The sequence below is a fragment of the Zalophus californianus genome, chromosome 11 (genome assembly GCF_009762305.2).
Source record: "Zalophus californianus isolate mZalCal1 chromosome 11, mZalCal1.pri.v2, whole genome shotgun sequence".
NCBI lineage: Eukaryota > Metazoa > Chordata > Mammalia > Carnivora > Otariidae > Zalophus > Zalophus californianus.
Genome location: NC_045605.1, coordinates 13,887,372 through 13,906,210, shown reverse-complemented (window position 1 = coordinate 13,906,210; position 18,839 = coordinate 13,887,372). Strand labels below are relative to the sequence as shown.

The window sequence follows — 18,839 nt, the reverse complement described above, 5'->3', positions numbered from 1 at the left end:
TCAGCATTAAGAACTGAGCCCTACTCTACGCTTCTTCCCACAGAAAACTCACTTTCAGGGGCACCCGGGTGGCTCAGTCTTTAAGCATCTGCCTTTGGCTCAGCTCATGATCCCAGGATCCTGGGATAGAGCCCCGCCTCTCGCGCTCCCTGCTCGGTGGGAGGCCTGCTTCTCCCTCTCCCACTCCCCCCTGCACAAGCAGTTCCCTCTCTCGCTGTGTCTCTTTCTGTCAAATAAATAAAATCTTTAAAAAAAAAAAAGAAAAAAGAAAACTCACTTTCAGTGAGTTTCAGATAGTTACAACCTCTACGCAGTCAACTCCAAATCAAGACAGAGCATCTCTTCTAGTCAAGTGTCCCACTTCCAATGGCCGACTAAGGATTTTAACTTGTATGTCTCACATCATCACAACACTTACTTTACCCTCAGAACTTGGAAGGGGGATTCCATTTCCCAGTTACTGTCCAGGTAGCACACAGTTACCCAGGGTCAATACAGAAGTTAGTTTTGACACTTCCCCCAGCCTTAATCTCTAAAATAATCAAGCATCGATTCCTCCGGAGTCCATTTCTTCCTTTTCATTCCACCATCACTAGTCTTATAATGATCCTTAGAAACTCAGTTTATTGTAAGTGCTTCCTGGTTGATGTCTCAGCCTCACTCATCCCCCAAAATTCATCCTGCATATTTCTAAAATACCTCTAATTATGCATCTCCTATTTGTATAACTTTTATGATTCCCCATATCTAAAAGATATTAACACATACTGAGCAGAAAAAGTTAAATGAGATGTGTTAACTTGCTGCAGTAGCAGATTTCCAAATATGGACCACTCCCAATGAACCAGGCCTGCTGGTGTTCATGTTCAGCCCCCTCCAACACTAAATCTGAGTTGGCCCTGTGACTCATTTTAACCAAAAGAATGTCACAGAAATAGCACTGTGCCAGTTCCAAGTCTATGCCTTAGGAAAGCCTAGAAACTTCCACTTTTGTACTCTTGGGAGCTCTGAGCCACCAAAAAAGAAATCTGGCCCCTCTGCTGGAAAGACCACCTGAAGAGGGAAAAGACAATATGGAGAGAGAGAGTGAGAAAAGGCCTAGCCCTCTCCGTGTCTCAGCTGGGCCCAGCCTTCCAGGTGTCCCTGCCAAGGCACCAGAAATATGAATGATGCCATCTTGGATGTTCCAGTCCCAGCTGCCATCCGACCACAGCTACAGGAATGATCCTAGACACTAGCAGAACCATCCATCCGAGACAAAAACCCAAAAAACTGTGAAAAATAACAAATTATTGTTTTAAGATATTAAGTTTTATGATGGCTATTTTACACAGCAGATCATCAAAACACTTACTCTCAAGAAACTACATGATGGGGGAGGCATTCAAGTCAACAAAAAGGCATCAGACCTATGTGTTAAGACAGAGGTATATACTCGGCATGCTAATGGGTACAGAGGAGGGTCATCTAAACGAAATGGTCACGATGTGTGAAAGGGAGAAGGGGAGGATCTGGGAAAGCTTCTAGGGCAGATAATACAGGCTGAGTTTTAAGTGGGTTCATGTAGCAGTAGGTATAAACCAGCATAGTTGTTTGGGGGAGCAGTAAACAGTACAGCTAAGGACATAAACAGGGACTGGGTAACTTCCATACTGAGCTAAAGAGCTGACACTTTACCCTAAAAGCTATAAAGAACTATAAAAAATTTTCAGCAGGGAAATAACATTATCAGACGTGGATGTGAAAAAGATTTCTATGGTAGCAGTGTACCAGATAAGTGAGAAGAGAGGCAGAGTGGAGGCAAAGAAAGTTTTGTAGCCTACCTCAGTGAGCTAAGACTCATGAGATCCTGAACTGACAGGGTCAGCGTGAACAGAGAGAAAGGGATAATTCTTTTTTAAAGATTTTATTTATTTGACAGAGACAGCACAAGCAGGGAGAACAGCAGGCAAAGGGAGAAGCAGGTTCCGTGCCGAGCAGGGAGCCCAACGCAGGGCTCGATCCCAGGACCCCGGGATCATGACCTGAGCCAAAGACAGGCGCTTAACCAACTGAGCCACCCAGGCATCCCGAGAAAGGGATAATATTAAGAATGTACAGGACTTGGTAAAAGTAGATGTGGTGGAAAAGGGGCGAAGAGAGAATTTAGGATGACTCTTGGTTATTCAGTTCAGACAGGCGGTACGTAGTACTGCCACTTATGGAGAAATGGTAGCATCAAGAGTGGACTGAATTCACAGACAGGTACAAAGTTTAGACTCAGTTACTAGGACAGGAGGAAAGGATGGATGTGTCTGGGAAACTGAAAGAGGTTTCCCTTGATGGCCTTTATTTTTTTTTTTAAGATTTTATTTATTTATTCATGAGAGACAGAGACAGAGAGAGAGACAGGCAGAGGGAGAAGCAGGCTCCCAAGGAGCAGGGAGCCCGATGTGAGACCCGATCCCAGGACTCTGGGATCATGACCTGAGCTGAAGGCAGACGCTTAACCATCTGAGCCACCCAGGTGCCGATGGCCTCTATTTTTACAGTGAAATAAAAAGCGAGATCATCTGCTAAGACTAAGGAGAGAAATGGTGGAGAGAGGAAGTTGAGAAAGGGAGGTAGAAGTTTGGGACAGCCCTCAGAGGAAGAGGGAGTCTCGAGGATTCCGGTGATGTTAGAAGTCATCCATTTATTCGGACCCCAGACACAGTTTGAGGGCCGTGTCCAGCAGCACTCAGCAGCCCAGAGACGTCAGGCAGCTGACTTGAACCAGGACTGGAGTACTACAGAAGAATGAGAGGAAAGAGAATTGAGGGTAACACTAAGGGAGTGATTCAAGCAGTGGACCGTGCATTGAGGTGAGCTATGGAGAGACATGCTTCCAGGGAGCTGAAAGACTGGTGGGAAATGGAGTGAGGTTTCTAAACAAGAAAGAGGACCTGAAGTGGTCAAAGTGTAGACTCCCTGGGAACGAGCCGACTGCTGGAAGGACAGATAGCTATGGTCAAATACAGGATGTTGCAACAGCCTGGCTCACTGCTTTGCACCCAAGAAATGCTCACCAAATTTAATGATTGCTAGGCAAGCTGCTAGGGCTTTTACACATACCAGTTAAATAAACTAGCATTTGGTGAGAAATTTCCAAAATGAATCTTCATGCACACTGTTGATTTCAATTTAGTGCAGACTCTTAAATGACATCTAGAGTAATGCTTCCAGGAGTGCCTAGGTGGCTCAGTTGGTTGAACGTCTGGCTCTTGGTTTCGGCTCAGGTCATTACCTCGGGGTCCTCATATCGAGCCCTATGTCAGGCTCTGCACTCAGCGTGGACTCTGCTTGTCCCTCTCCCTCTGCCCCTCTCCCTACTCTTTCTCTTTCTCTAAGTAAAAAAAAAAATAATATGTCCAACAGTAAATCCCTTGATGTGCTACTTATCACTCTATCATAGGAGTTCATCAGGCAAGCTCAGAACATTTTTTTTCAAGATTTTATTTATTTACTTATTTAAGAGAGCATGAGCATGAGCTGGGGGAGCTGTAGAGGGAGAGGGAGAAGCAGGCTCCCCGCTGAGCACGGAGCCCGACGCAGCGCTTGATGGCAGGACCCTGAGATCATGACCTGAGCCAAACGCAGACGTTTAACCAACTGAGCCACCCAGGCGCCACATGCTCAGAACATTTTTAAAAAAAGAAGAATGATGCTTAGTATTTCGGCTTTCCTGTTATTTGTCCCAAGCTACTTCTATGAATCAGTTGATGATGTCTTTTAAAGCTCAAGCTCACCATCTTTTATTGCGGAAGAGTCCTACTTGCTGCCATTCTCAATGAGTCACTATTAAAGGCATGAATCTTTTTTTTTTTTTAAGATTTATTTATTTGAGAGAGCGAGAATGAGAGAGAGAGAGAGTACATGAGGGGGGGAGGGTCAGAGGGAGAAGCAGGCTCCTCGCCGAGCAGGGAGCCTGATGAGGGACTTGATCCCGGGACTCCGGGATCATGACCTGAGCCGAAGGCAGTCGCTTAACCAACTGAGCCACCCAGGTGCCCCTAAAGGCATGAATCTTAAAAAGAAGTTCTACCCTGGAAGAGCACTCATATGGAAGCCTCACCTTCCTCATGCCAGCAATAATCCTCAAGGATATAAGCTGGGAATTAGGAAGTGTCCCACGAAAGCAAGACAACATCCATGACAAAGCAACCAGGTATCCAGGACAAAATCATCGAATACATGACTAAACTATTAGTTCCTTAGTTTTTGGGGAGGGGGGGTCGTTGTTGTTGTTAACTCAGGGTGTCTTCTTTAGAAATTATAGTTACATTAAAATACATAGTGACTACCCCAAAGAGTACAAAACACTTAGCAGATTTCTATTGAGTAAATTCACCTTTTTTTAAAGATTTATTTATTTTTTAGAGAGAGAGAGAGAGCACAGAGTGGGCAGGAGCAGAGGGAGAGGGAGAGAGAATCCAAGCAGCCTCCATGCTGAGCACAGAGCCCGACTTGCTGAGCCAAGAGCCCAACTCGGAGCTCAACCTCACGACCCTGAGGATCATGACCTGAGCCGAAACCAAGAGTTGGACACTTACCGACTGTGCCACTCAGGCGCCCTGTAAATTCACCTTTATATAACATCAATGTGAAATTCTCTCCTCCCAGCCAGGGCCACTGCAGTGTGGGCCACTGTCACTCTCAGGCAGGCTCTGACAGGTAAGTCTCCTAACTGGTCCTCTACACTACTCCCATCCACTTTCCACCCGCCCAAGTCATTTATCTAAAATGCAGAACTCCTCCTCTGATACCCCTCCCCCCATAAAATCTTTCAGTATCGCTATCAGAGAAAAACCCAAACTCCTGAACACACGGTACAGGAGTTTTTTGTGACCGGCTTCCCACTGCCGCACTGGCCTTGGTCCTCCCCACCTCCCTACGGCTCAGGTGCTGTTCTCTCTTGTCTTTAGGCCCCCCTGCCTGCAATGTCTTTCCCCTATTCCTTGCCCCACTAATTCCTCCCTGTATCAACCCCCACCCCTGTAACTCTTTGAAAGTTATTTGTTTAATCTAGGATCAAATCAAGGATCATGCATTGCATGTGGTGTTCATATTCCCCTTTATCTTTCAGGATTCAATGCTAGCAATCACTTCCTCTGGGAATCCCCCTTTGACTCCCCCTGCCCCGTCTGGGTTCCATGCCCCTTCTACGTACTCTGATACGACCACTACCATGGTATCATTATACTAGTTTGTAACTATCTGTTTGTCATCTCTCCTATTCAACAATAAACTCCATGAGGACCTTCTATTCTCCGGCCCATAGTGTCTGGCTCGCAGTAGACACTCAGTAAGCATTGGCTGACGGAATGAGAGCTATGAACAGGAAACATGACTGTTATGGCCTGAACTGTGTCCCCCACAAATTCATTTATTGAAGCCCTCACCAGCAATGTGACTATATTTGGAGATGAGGCCTTTAAGGAAGTAATTAAAGTTAAATGAGATCATAAGGATGGGGCTCTAAACCAACAGGTCTGCTGTCCTTACACGAAGAGGAGAGACACCGTGAGTATATACAAATGGAGGAAAGGCCATGTGAGGACAGAGCATGAAGGCAGTAGTGTCTGCAAGCCAAGACAGACTGACTTCACCAGAAACCAACCCTGCTAGCATCTTAATCTTAGACTTCTAGTCTTTAGAACCGTAAGACAATAAATTACTGTTGTTTAAGTCACCCAGTCCGTGGTATTCTGTGATGGCAGTCTGAAAAGACTAATACAATGACCAAAATCTCCGTGCCCACAGTTTCTGTGGATGCTGGAATGCAGAACTAAACCTGCATCACTGCTACAACAAAGATACACACAAAAGACTTCTTCCCCCTACTTCTGGAAAAGTGAAACCCACATTCCACAAAAAGCATGACAGAAAGTGTCATTCTGACACTCGTGACACATAAAAAAGCCCATGAGCAGCAAATTGTTAGTATCAATCACCATTTGGGCTTATCCAATCAGAAGGCAGAGGAAAGTGGTCAGAGATACATTAAGAGTATAGAGTACACATCAAAAGAAATCTTTCACAGAGCCTATAATTATAATGTAGGTTCACCTTCCCAGCTTCTGCTAAGACTGCTGCTAAACTGCTTGCACGCTCATGTCTCTGTTTCACTGTCCCCCTCCCAGCCTGTGAAGACAATGGCAGAGGCCATGTTGTTGGCGGGGGGGAGCAGGGGGTTCAATCACTAACAATGCCAGGTATAGCATTATGCTCCTAGCATACTCTTCATAATCGCTGACACATGGATCATCATGGACAACTGGCCCACCTTTGAAGCATTATCATTCCATTCTCAATGAAACAGATTGGTCCTTAGGCTCTTTCCCAAACGTTCTTTCTCAGGTTGACCTTTCACAGTTACCATCTTTCATAACTGGAAAATGATTCAACCAATGAGCTTGCTACTTTTCACTTTAGAGCTCTGACTCATCAGCAGGCCAAGATTTTGATAAATAAAAGCACATTTCAGAATTTAAATAAAATCATCAGGGTTCACAGTTATTTTGATTTCCACATTAAGAAACTTGGAAAACTAAAAATCTGACCAAATTCTATATGCACCTTGCTCTTGCTGTAGTACCCAGAAGAGAACAGAGATCCACTAAATAATTCTTTCCAAAGGCTTACTTACAATGTTACTGTTTAAAATTTGTTTTAGTGCTGAATAACATAATCAAAGTATTCCCACAGCCTGAACTTCTAAAAAATCAGGATCAAAGCAAGTGAAGCAGGTGTTAGATGCATTTCAAAACCTTGATCATACTTAGGACCCAACAATCAGCTGCTATTATTTCAAGGTATTATTGAATCTGAAATTTTTTTTTACTGAATCTAACACAAGGTGCTGAAAAAGCTAAAATCATTAGAGGATTTTATTTGTGTACTTGTTTTTCAAATAAAACTTAGACCAAAAGAAAAGAAACTAGGCACACAAACAAACACGACTGGATGCTTATGCACAAATATATACATGCACACAGGGGTTTTATTCTTAACAGCATCATTTACCTTCTGCCCTTCTCACAAAGCTTCTCGATTTCAGCTTTCAGATCCTGCTCCTTCTGCAAAAACTCCTTCTTTTCTTTCTCTATCTTCTTCTTTGTTTCTTCTCGCTTTATTGTTACATCCTGGATAGCTTTTAGTATCTCCTGAGTCCCCCATAATTACAGTCACACACAAGTAAAGAAGGAAATGAATTAGTTCTTTTGGTCTAAAGGTTATTTTCAACTAACACAAATTAACATATTGACTTGAGTAAATTCAAGTTGAATTGAAGGAATCGGGTTGATGAGTAGCTCTGAAAGCCAGTATCTAGATATAAGAGAGAAAGTTACAATAAAGCAGATTTCAATTCAGCAGGAGAAAGAATTTCTAATAATAAAAACTGTTCAAAAATGGAATTTACTTCCTTCAGAAGCAACAACCCTTCCATTACCTGTGTTCGGATAAAGGCCGAATGAACACCTGTTAAGAATGCTGAGAAAGGCATTCTTGTACGGGGTGGGAATTCATTACGTTCAACAAAAATGGTCTTGTTTTGTTTGTTAAGGTTCTACTTTATTATGTGTGAGGAGTTGTTTGGTTCCTTTTTTACTTTAACAAAAATATATGTATTTGTAGTAAGAAGTGGAATAATAAAAAAGTGATAGTTAAGTCACTCCCTAATCCATGCCAATTCCACCCATAATTAATATGTCCACTGTTTTATCTGACTGCTTTCACATCTTTATTCTCACACAAACATGTATACTTACATGTGTATTTCATTGCTTTTGTGTTTTTTCCAAATGAGATTTTTTTTTAAAAATTTTACTTATTTGTCAGAGAAAGAGACAGCACAAGCAGGAGGAGTGGCACACAAAAGGAGAAGTAGGCTCCCCATGAGGGACTCGGTCCCAGGACCACAGGACCACAATCCAAGCCGAAAGCGGACACTTAACCGACTGAGCCACCCAGGCATCCCATGAGATGACTTTATACACCTTATTCTGCATCCTGCTTTTTTTCACTTGAGGTGAGCATACTGTCAATATAGATTTAACTTGGTGCACCTGGGTGGCTCAGTTGGTTAAGCATCTGACTGGTTTTGGCTCAGGTCATGATCTCATGGGTCGTGGGATTGAGCCCCATCAGGCTCCATGCTTAGGGTGGAATCTGCTTGAGATTCTCTCCCCTCCCCCGCTGCTCCTCCCCCTCTCAAGTGTACTCTTTTTCTCAAATAAATAAATCTTAAAAAATAAGGTAAAATAAATATATAGATTTAACTTAAAAATAGCAGTATATGACATAATGTGTATATATATATCCAACTTATCCAACCATTCTATGTAAAGAGTCCATCAAGTTGACTCCAGTGTTTTTTAACTACACACAATACTGCAATAAATACGTTGTATATCTACACTTTCATACAAAAACTTTTATTTCTGTAAAAAAGACTTAATAATATGATTGCTAGGTCATAGTACATTTTAAATCTTAACTGACAATTGTTAGTAACTTTCACAAAAAGGCTGTAACAATTCATATACAAATGTCTGAAAAAGGTTCATTTTTCCTCACCCTTGATAACTTAATTCATTTTTGCCGATCTCTTGAGGGGGAGAGAGGAATGGTATCTAATCGTTTTAAGAAACATTTTCCTAATTCCCATTCTCTACTGTTTGTACAGTTGGCCTCCTTCAACTAAAATAAGCATTCAGTGCAGAGACTATGTTGCCTTTACTGCTAAATCTGCAGAGCCTGGATCAGGAACTCAGAAAATATTTGCTAAATGAATGAATACCAGTGAGGCTGAGGCTGAGCTTCTTTTCATATATTTATTATCCACTTGCTTTTCCTCTTCTGTGTACTACCATTTATAATTGTTTTGCTTTAAAGATTTTATGTATTTGAGAGAGAGCAAGCTCGTGGGGGGGCGGTGCAGGAGAGAATCTTAAGCAGACTCCCCGCTGAGTAGGGAGTCCAGCTTGGGGCTTGATCCCAGGACCCTGAGATCATGACCTGAGCTGAAGGCAGATGCTTAACTGGCTGAGCCACCAAGGCGCCCCACCATTTACAATTGTTGTAAGCAAAATAATAACCCCTTCCCCCAAAATATGTCCACATTCTAATCTAACTTAATCCCTGGGACCTGTGACTATGTTTCTTTCCATGGAAAAAGAGACTGTGCAGGTGTGACTAAGCTAAAGACCCGGATGCAGGGAGACGGTCCTGGATCATCTGCATGGGCCCAATCTAATTATGCAGGTCTTTAAAAGTGGAGAACCTTTCTCAATTGCGATCTGAGGAAGATGTGATTAGGGAGGAGTGGTCAGAGATGTAAATTTGCTGACTCTGAAGATGGAGAAGGAGGTCACAAATCAAGGAATGCAAGCAGCCTCTAGGTGCTGGAAATGCAGGGAGAGGTATGTTCTCCCAGAGTCCCCAGAAAGTGATGCAACCCTGCCATTACATGCATTTTAGCCGGGTGACACCCATGTTGGACTTCTGACCTATAGGACTGTGTTGTGTTCAGCTGCCAAATTGATGGTAGTTTGGTACAGCAGAAATAGGAAACTATACAACAGGGTGTGTGGGTGGCTCAGTTGGTTAAGTGACTGCCTTCGGCTCAGGTCATGATCCTGGAATCCCAGGATCGAGTCCCACATGGGGCTCCCTGCTCAGCAGGGGTTCTGCTTCTCCCTCTGACCCTCTTCCCTCTCGTGCTCTCTCTCATTCTCTCTCTCAAATAAATAAAATCTTAAAAAAAAAAAAAAGAAACTATACAATAACCTTTCCTAGTTTTTCTTTAGAGTATTTGACTTTTACCATGAACTTGTAGGAGTCTCAGAACACAGATATGGATATTAAACCCTTCATCAGATGTGCTACAAATATTTTCCCAATCTAACACTGATCTTCTGATGTTTTTTGTATCATCTGACATATCAGAAGTTTTAAATTATACATAATTAAATTGATTCATTCTTCTATGGCTTCTGGGTTTTTTGCCTGGCTTAAAGTGACCTCTTGCAATTTGAGGTTTTATAAATGTTCTCCTAAATTTTCTTCTAACTTACATTTTTCCAGTTTTCATAGGTAGATTTTTAATCTACTAGAATTATGTTTTTTAATATAAGAGTCTAATTACATGGTTTCCCAGGTAGGCAGTCAGCTATGTCAACAAAATATATTAAATAACATTTCTCTCTAAACTTAAATAGAAGTGAGAGTACGGGGGCGCCTGGGTGGCTCAGTCGGTTGAGCGTCCAACTCTTGATTTTGGCTCAGGTCATGACCTGAGCTTGATCCTGGGATCAAGCCTCTCACTGGGCTCCGTGCTCAGTGGGGGAGTCTGCTTGAGATTCTCTCCCTCTGCCCCTCCCCTGGCTCAAGGGCGTGCACATTCTCTCTCAAATAAATAAAATCTTAAAAAAAAAAAAAAAAGAATTGAGAGTTTGAACAAGATGCCCTCAAAGGTTCTTCTTATCCTTAAAATTCTAAGACAACCATTAAAAAGATAAATACTGCTCTTCTGTTTCTATTAATTCAGGAACAAAATTACAGTTTGATTAGGGAGTGTAGCCATACTTATTGACAGACTTAACATAAGCAGGGTACCTGGTGGTTCTTCATTTCTTCTTCTCTCCTTTGCTGGAGCTGCTTTAATTGCACTTGGAGCTGATTCTCCACTTGCCTCTGCTTGTCCAGGACCTCCTGGTAACGCTCCTTCAACAGGGTTCTCTCCGTCATCATTTTGTCCTATTTGTAACAAGAGGAAAAAAAGTTCAATTCCCCAATTGCAAAAAACACCAGGTTCCTGTTCAAGGCACTGTGCAGAGCTCTAGGCTGCAGGGTCCAACACTCTAACTACTAGCCATGAGTGGCTATATAAACTTAAGTTAATTAAAGTAAGAAAATCTAAAAATACAGCCCCTCGGTCACCTGGCCACATTCCCAAGTACTCACTAGCCACAAATAACAAATGACTACCACACTGGACAACACAGATATAAGACATTTCTACCATTACAGGAAATCCTATTGCACAGCATGGCTCTAAGGCAGGGGGGGCATCCGGGAAATGTATGGCCTGTGGGCCAAATCCAGACATTATCTGAATTTTTTTCTTAAGACTTATTTTATTCATTTCGGGGAGAGAGCTCTTGAGCTCATGTGCATGAGCAGGTGCAGGGGCAGAGGGAAAGGAAGAGAAGCAGACTCTGTGCTGAGTACAGATCCCATGACCCTGAGATCATATCCAGAGCCGAAATCAAGAGTCGGACACTCAACCAATGAGCCACCTGGTGCCCCTATAAATAAATTTTATAGGAACACAGCCATTCCCAATGGCTTATAGGCTGCTTTTACACTACAATGAGTGGAATGGTTACAACAGAGCCCATAGAGCCCCAAAGCCTAAGACATTTACCATCTGACCTTTTACAGAAAAGGTTTGTCAATCACTGTTCTAGGGAATAAGAGGAAGAAGGCATTTTATCAGAGCAAGAAGAAATGAATGGGTAAAAAAAACAAAAACAAAAACAGATCACCTACTCAAAACTGCATCCAGAAAAGAGGATTCCTTATTGGCCATTAGCGCTGAAAATGGACAGATCCGCTAAAGAGGAGCATGGTATTCAGACTGGGCAAATCAGCAAGCTCTCATGTAAAGCAAGAGTAGAAGAAAGGCTTCTGAGGACCACAGTTCAGCTCTGCCTCCCCATATCCGTAAATCAAGAAAAGTAATGGTTACCTTTCAAAGGGATGCTAAAACTTAGAGATGTTCAATTTAAAACACATTTGGTATAAGGCAGCCCATGTAAAATTTAAACCAAGAGCATTCAAATGAACTTAATCATTAAAAGATAACTATTTTCAAAGAAAAGACAGGTTTTAGAAGTGAATGAAGGAAAACTTACTACATTATGATAATAAAAACTAAGTTTTCAAGATGGGACATTAGCAGAGCACCTGGGTGACACAGTCGGTTAAGCGTCCGACTCTTGGTTTCAGCTTAGGTCATGATATCAGGGTCGTGAGATCCAGCCCCGTGTAGGGCTCTGTTCTCAGCACAGAGTCTGCTTGGGATTCTCTCTCCCTCTCCCTCTGCCCCTCCCGCTTGTGCTCTCTATCTAAAATAAATAAATAAATCTGGAAAAAAAAAAAAAAAGATGGGACTTCAGCTCTGAGATAAGCTAGTCCTTGGACCAGGTGCTGAAACGTGACTAAGGCCCCTGATGACTCTCCAGTCTCACATCTTTACAGGGATTCTGAACCTAGGATCTATGGATGCGCCTCAGGGGTCTCTGAACTCTCTGAAATAGGGGGATGTGGGAGGGAGGATAAATTTTTCTGAGATGAGAATTAAAGTTTTCAAAAGATTCCAAAAGAGGACTTTAACCCAAGAAAAGCTAAAGAAAGGTTAAGAACCAATATATTCAACGAGTAGAGAAGAGGAATCTTTACTTTCTTCAACATAGGTCTTTTCCTTTATTTCTTTGTGGTACTTTCTCTGTCTACAATGCTTCTTTAGAACAACACAGGCCAGGGGAAGACACCACTAGTCTCATGGAAGTAAGTCTCAAGGTACATACTATTAGTACATACAAAAAGATAACTGAAAGGCTATATGTTAAACTACTTGATCCATAGCATCTCATCTTAACAAGCCAAAGTTACTATTTCATCAGTGTCTAATTGGTTCCAAGGACCAGAAGGTATAATTTCAAATGCAGCCAGTGGGAAATTACCATAAATGCGCAAAAAGGAAAACAAAACAGGAGCCAAGTTTCTTTTACTGCCACCAAGCTTAACACCTGCCTAGTTCCACTGCCTTTTTAAAAGCATGTGAGCCTACACTGTATGTTAACTAACTAGAATTTAAAGGAAATTTTGAAAAAATAAAATAAAATAAAATAAAATAAAATAAAATAAAATAAAATAAAATAAAGGCATGTGGGCCATCCCACTACCCAAAAGAATACAGCCACATAAAACATAATCCTGGGCCTCTTCTGGCCCAATGACTTGCTAGTTTCCACTCCCGCATCAGACTGATGCTAAAGCTTATTTATAACTTAGTTGCCCCTTGGATTGCTACTGTCATCAGAACCGCACCATAGAACTATGGGGACAAAATAATGTGCTTAGAGTAAGTAAGTATTCAAAAAAGGTGAATCCGCCCCCCTTCCCTGGGACTTCTCTTCTAGCTTGGTTTTCACCCAGCACATCTCCATCAGCTTGCTCATCTCTAGGATCTTTTTACCTGCCTGTTATATGAGTAACTCCAAGGTGCTATCCTGTATTTAAAAAACTTTATTCGCTTCATCTGGTTAATGTACTCCCATAACTTCCTTCCTTCCATCTGCCCCTCAATTTCTTCAACTTGACCAAATATCCACTTTCTTATCTGGTTGCTATAAGCACTTTTTCTCTCACTCAGTTAACACATATTACCCTAAAAACCTCTTCCTGATGCTAGGGTGCCTTTCCCAGCATCATCCTTCCTCTCGAAAAATATAAACCTTGATATCCATACTCTTAAGGGTGGAAGTTTCTGCCACAAAATACCAGAGATAGATCAAAAAGACCATTTTAACAAAGACAAACGTACAGCTCTCTAGGTTTTAAAACCCAGTCACCAGGAGTAAAGGGAAGATACGACTCAACAGTCCAGCAGAATAAAACCTAAAAGGTCAACACTCTGAGCACAGCGCCACAGTAAGCCAGGGGAGGCCTGAGAAACAGCGTCTGGAATGATAGAGAGGAGAACCCCACTGTGTTGTGACTTCATTACTCTGTATTTGGATTATTGTATTTACTTCTCAGGATCACATTTTCAAAGCAACAATGATAAGATGGAACCTGTCCAGGCAGAAAAGTAGGGCGATGGAAGGGCTGGAAAACGTATCCTATGAAGAAAAGAAGAACGTTATAAACGTCTGGGAATGTTTTTTTCTGGAAAGATTCGACTTGAGGGGTAAGAGGAAGCGGCATAAAAAAACTTCAATTATACATAGAGCCAACAAGTAAAGGAGGATTTGGATTTCATCTACATGGCTCAGGAGAGCACTCTAACAAGTATGAGAGGTGCTATCCTCACCTAAGAACGAGATGTAACAATAAGAGCTCTTTTTCAGATGCAAAGGCTGCTTTATGAGTAGTAGGCTTCCCATCTCTGGAAGTGATCAAGTAGAAAGAAGTTAGCTGACCATCTGTTAGGGATTTGAAAAGGAGATTCCTGCACCTTTTCCAGCTGAGATAATATGACTCTAGACAGTCTGAGTTAACGATCTAGTATATTCACTGTGACAGTTTAAGTACTCACCAGATTCTTTTCAATATCTTGATCTGTGTTTACCTCTGAATCGGCCGTCTTAAAGTCAGTCTATAAAGAAAGAAACAATTATATTCAGAACTGTTCAGAGACATTTTAAAAGACAAAATTACTCTTTTGTAATTTTACAAGGAAATCTGTCACAAGTAACTAAGCAGCTGAATTTCTGCATTCCCCTTATTGGCTTCTTAACAAGAGAAGAACTGTAAGTCTGGCAAATAGACACTGACATGTATATTGCATCAAACATTATCCCACAAAAGAACCTGAGCAAGACCCAAGAACTGCCAGAGACAGCCTCAAGTGTGAAATAAGAATTTCGCCCCCTACAACCTATTGTGCCCATCCTTCCTCCTACAACAAAGCACACCGAGCACTAGGAGGCAGGATACACTGTACTTCTTAAGATGTAGGTCAGAGAATTAACAAGGATTCCTCCTGCAAGGACAAAGATGGGAAATATGAATGCTAATGACCTACACTTATCAATTAGTCAGTGAAAGAGACTATATGTAGGTCAGAAAGTTCCTAGTCACCATGATGAGACCCTGACTCCTGGCTTTATTATTTATCGAACACTGGAAGGATGACATCCCACAGCACTGCATGAAAATCGTAGGATAGTTGCCAATAAAAAAATGAGACAGAGTAGTTCTCCACCACCTTCCTATGAAGAAAGGTCTCCTACCCTTGATAAATATATAAATAAATAAATAGCCCAAATTCCATTTTAGTAGTAGAAACTTGATACTTGACCTGTACAGCAATGTTTTGAGAAAGCTTCAGGGAAGAGCTATCCTGATCATCATCCTGATCCACTCTGACTCCTTCAACCCCATTTGCTGGAGGCACCACAGGTCGGAAATCCAAGCCTGTGGCCCTGCTACCTTCCTTTAGGATGGAGGCTGGTGGGGATTTCTCTTCAGAACAATTCCCGGAGGCAAGCTGCTTTGTATGGCACCCTGCCTTAAGAGACCGAGTGACGGGATGGAGGCTCTCCCGGAGGCATGTGTCCCCCTCCTCTCCTGCTGTGTTGGCCACGTCCTTCAAATCAGACTGAGACCCACCGCCAGAAAGACAAAGGGCTGTGGCTAGCAAGTTTTCTCCTAAAACCGCCTGGTGCGCTGCTGAAGTGTCACCTGCTGATGAACCAGGATTCTGCTCTGGGTGTTCCAAATGGACATTTCTGTTATTCTCCTTGGTTATCGTTTGGCTACTTACACTCGACAGAGGCGAGTTCTTGTGCTTCTGTGCAGGGTCTTTGGGGCTATCAAAAACATAAGACAAAAAGTTTCTCTCTTCACCCAATCTTAAGGAAGATTAAATACATAATCAACATAAAGACTAGAAGAACAAAACGAGACTACATAAGCCCCTCAATTTATCAGAATGACGTGGAACTTAGTCTCTGTCCAGCGATTTTGACCCACATGCAGGGAGTAGAGCTTGCTGGTTAGAACCTGGGTGCTGGAGACAGACATTTCCTGTCGGGTGACCATAAATAAACACACATAAATGACTCTGATGAGCCCCAAATTTCCGAGGTCCAATTTGAATAATTTTGGAGAATGTCAATGAAATAGCCTGCTGCTCGTTAGAGTATTCTCATTTAGTTAGCTGTACTTAGTTATACCTCATGTTCTAACAAATAAAATATTAATTCAGAAAAAATGTTTTTATTCCACGCTCACGTTTCACAAAAATAATTTTCATTCAAATTCCTCATACAGATCTTTGACCAGAACCACCTCTTAAGTTCCTCAACAGTTTTCCAGAGCACGGCATTCTCCACTTCAGGGTGTCTGAGGTACAGACACTGAATCTGAAACTGAAGCTGTCAGTAGAAATTTTACCCCAGACAAATACATACACATGTATAAACACTGGGATAGTTGTTTTGTCGTTTGTCACAGACACTTAATGTACTGCTTTTTGAAGAAATCTTTAAAACCTATTTACAGTGACATCTAACATTTACAACAGTATGCCCCCCACCCAGGAATAATGACTACATCTGTGCTAAATTTCTTTGCCCCTTCTTTTTTTAAAAAACTGATTCTGTCAATTGATGCCCTTAAGTACCCCAAGCCAGCAATGACTGAGGCTTTAGGTCACGGTGCCTTCCTTTCCTCAATAGCACATGCTGTTCAAAATAAAACAACCAAGAGCATCTTTGGGATATGAAAACCTTTATAAACACCTCTAGCTGATTCCTTGCTGAGAGTTACCTGGAGAAGCGGGGGAGACACTTAAATTATTGATTTGGCATATACAGTAGAGTACCTGGGTGTAAATCCTGACTCTGCTATTTACCACGTAAATGACTCTCGGTGAGTTACTTAATTTCATTTGTAAAACAGACATATGACCCACCTACTAGGATTATTGTGAGGATGACATGAAATCATGCATCTGAAGTATTTAGTACACGGCCTGGCACAGTAAATATTCAATAAACCCTAGCTGTCATTATTATTACGAGAAGTATGTGGCTGACTCTGTTTATAAAATGAAGATCCAGGTTGATGGTTAGGCTTACTTAACATTTTTCCCCATTACCCCTTCGCCAACAAATCTCTCTTCATTTAAACCAGTATTTATGAGGTACTATACAGTCGGACAAGTGTGGGTTCAAACCCTGACTCCAATGTAGCTTGGCAACCCTGGGCAAGTTACTAACCTGTCTCAATTTCCTCACCTATAAATGGGAATAATAACATTAGCACCTCCCTCCTGCGATTGTTATGAAGATTAAAGGTGTTAATACATATAAAACTGTTAGTACAGTAGTATCTATTATATTAGGTCCTAGGTACTCTAGGAAAGAGTTGAGGTGGAACAGTTAATTTAGTATAACACTATACATAGCTATGTGTTAAGCACTGTGAGATGCAAGGTTGGGCAACCATAACTCAGCCCTCAAGAGTTGAGAGAGGAGGCAAAATATCTACGTGAAGCAGTAAGCCATACTAACAAAGCTATCTGTTTATCTGGAGATAGTACAGATACACATATATTTGTGTGTATGTATGAATATGTATGAGCTATATGTGTGTATATGCATACACATCTATAACTATGTAATACAGAAGACATAAATATACAAGTATGATATACATCATAATATATATAATCATAACACAAATGTATAAATAGGTATCGTATGTAGATATAGACACAGATATTATAAGTATACAATTAAATGAACATGTATAGTCCATGTAAAAAAGGGTGGGGAAATATTAGCATTTTCAGAAGAGTTTGACCCCCTGTATTCTATTGACTCAACAGACACTTAGCATGCCTGCTGAGTGCCAGACGCTGTGGTAGGTACCATAAATACACACATGGATCAGACAGTCCCTACCTTTAAAAAGCTTACTCTCATGCAGTGTCACTAGAGCCAAAAAGAGGAAAACTCATCTATGCTTCCATAAGAAGCCATCTCAAAAGCCCCTCGCCCAAATGAAATCTTCCCAGTCAAGGATGTGCACATTACCTTAGACCATCTGGGAGACCTTCGTCTGATTTGGAAGCACATAAACTAGGAGAGGATTCTGGAGGATTGGGGGCATTGGACACCACACCAGCTACCTCGGACGCCGCTGCCATCATGCTCTGTACATTCAGAAACAAATTACAGGCTGCAAGTTTCCAAATTTTAAAACAAGTGTATCTTTCCCCCTCAGAATGTCCATACCACAGTTATTCCAGGAAAGAAACACAGAGAAAAAGTTGGGTCCTAGGAGAAAATACTTAAACAAGAGTTTTGTGTAGCAAGGCACAAGAGGCCCAAGTGGACATCGATCCTAGGAAATCACCGTATTTATATAAGTATCTAGGAGTCTGAGCAAAGCTTTTCCACTTTTGGCAGAGATGCAGTCATTTAAAACGGACTAGTCTGTGAGAATCTTCCAATTGGTCCACATACCTACTTTACCTAATATTATTTACAAAGAAGGTATTTGGGGGCCCAACAATCAACAACATCTTATACATTTTAAATCATTAAAAGCATTATCTGTTCGTTTAAGTGAAGTGCTTTGGAGGTGTTCGTATGTGAGAAAAAAAGCAATACTATGCTGGGCAATCGGAGCATCTTTTACTGTCAGTGTGCTCCCCACAGACGGGAAATGTTCGAGAATCACTGAGAAAAATACAGACTCTTCAAAGCTACTACAGGGGTGCAAAAGAGTACAAGAATCTTGGGTACTCCACTAAGAGAAAGAGAAGCTGAGAAACAGGGTAATCCAGGTCAGGGAATCGGGACTGATGCCTTTCTTGGATCAAAAGGCCATCCTTTGTGTGGCAGGACAAACTCACGGCCCTCCACGGTGAAGACAAAGCTGGGGGGAAAAGAATGTGGGGGGGCCGAGGGGTGTCACATAGGGTTAGTTTAAGTTCTTGTTTTTATTTTAATAGCAACACAGATATCCACACCGCCCCACCCCCACCCCGCCCCACCGCCCGGAACCTTCAAGCT

The 18,839-nt window shown here is 41.8% G+C and overlaps 1 protein-coding gene across 3 annotated transcripts in view; it reads right to left on the bottom strand.

Annotated features, from left to right (window-relative positions):
* Positions 1-18,839, bottom strand: part of RNF214 (ring finger protein 214) — a 49,455-nt gene that overhangs the window by 28,761 nt on the left and 1,855 nt on the right. For 2 of the 3 annotated variants that reach the window (XM_027580325.1, XM_027580326.2), the window contains exons 2-6: positions 17,856-17,974; positions 15,113-15,623; positions 14,348-14,407; positions 10,639-10,779; positions 7,045-7,184 (exon numbers count right to left, since the gene is read on the bottom strand). In XM_027580325.1, coding sequence (XP_027436126.1) covers positions 7,045-7,184; positions 10,639-10,779; positions 14,348-14,407; positions 15,113-15,623; positions 17,856-17,971 — 968 coding nt within the window. In that variant the 5' untranslated portion in view covers positions 17,972-17,974. The remainder of the gene's footprint in view (positions 1-7,044; positions 7,185-10,638; positions 10,780-14,347; positions 14,408-15,112; positions 15,624-17,855; positions 17,975-18,839) is intronic. The other variant, XM_027580327.1, reaches the window with a different exon arrangement.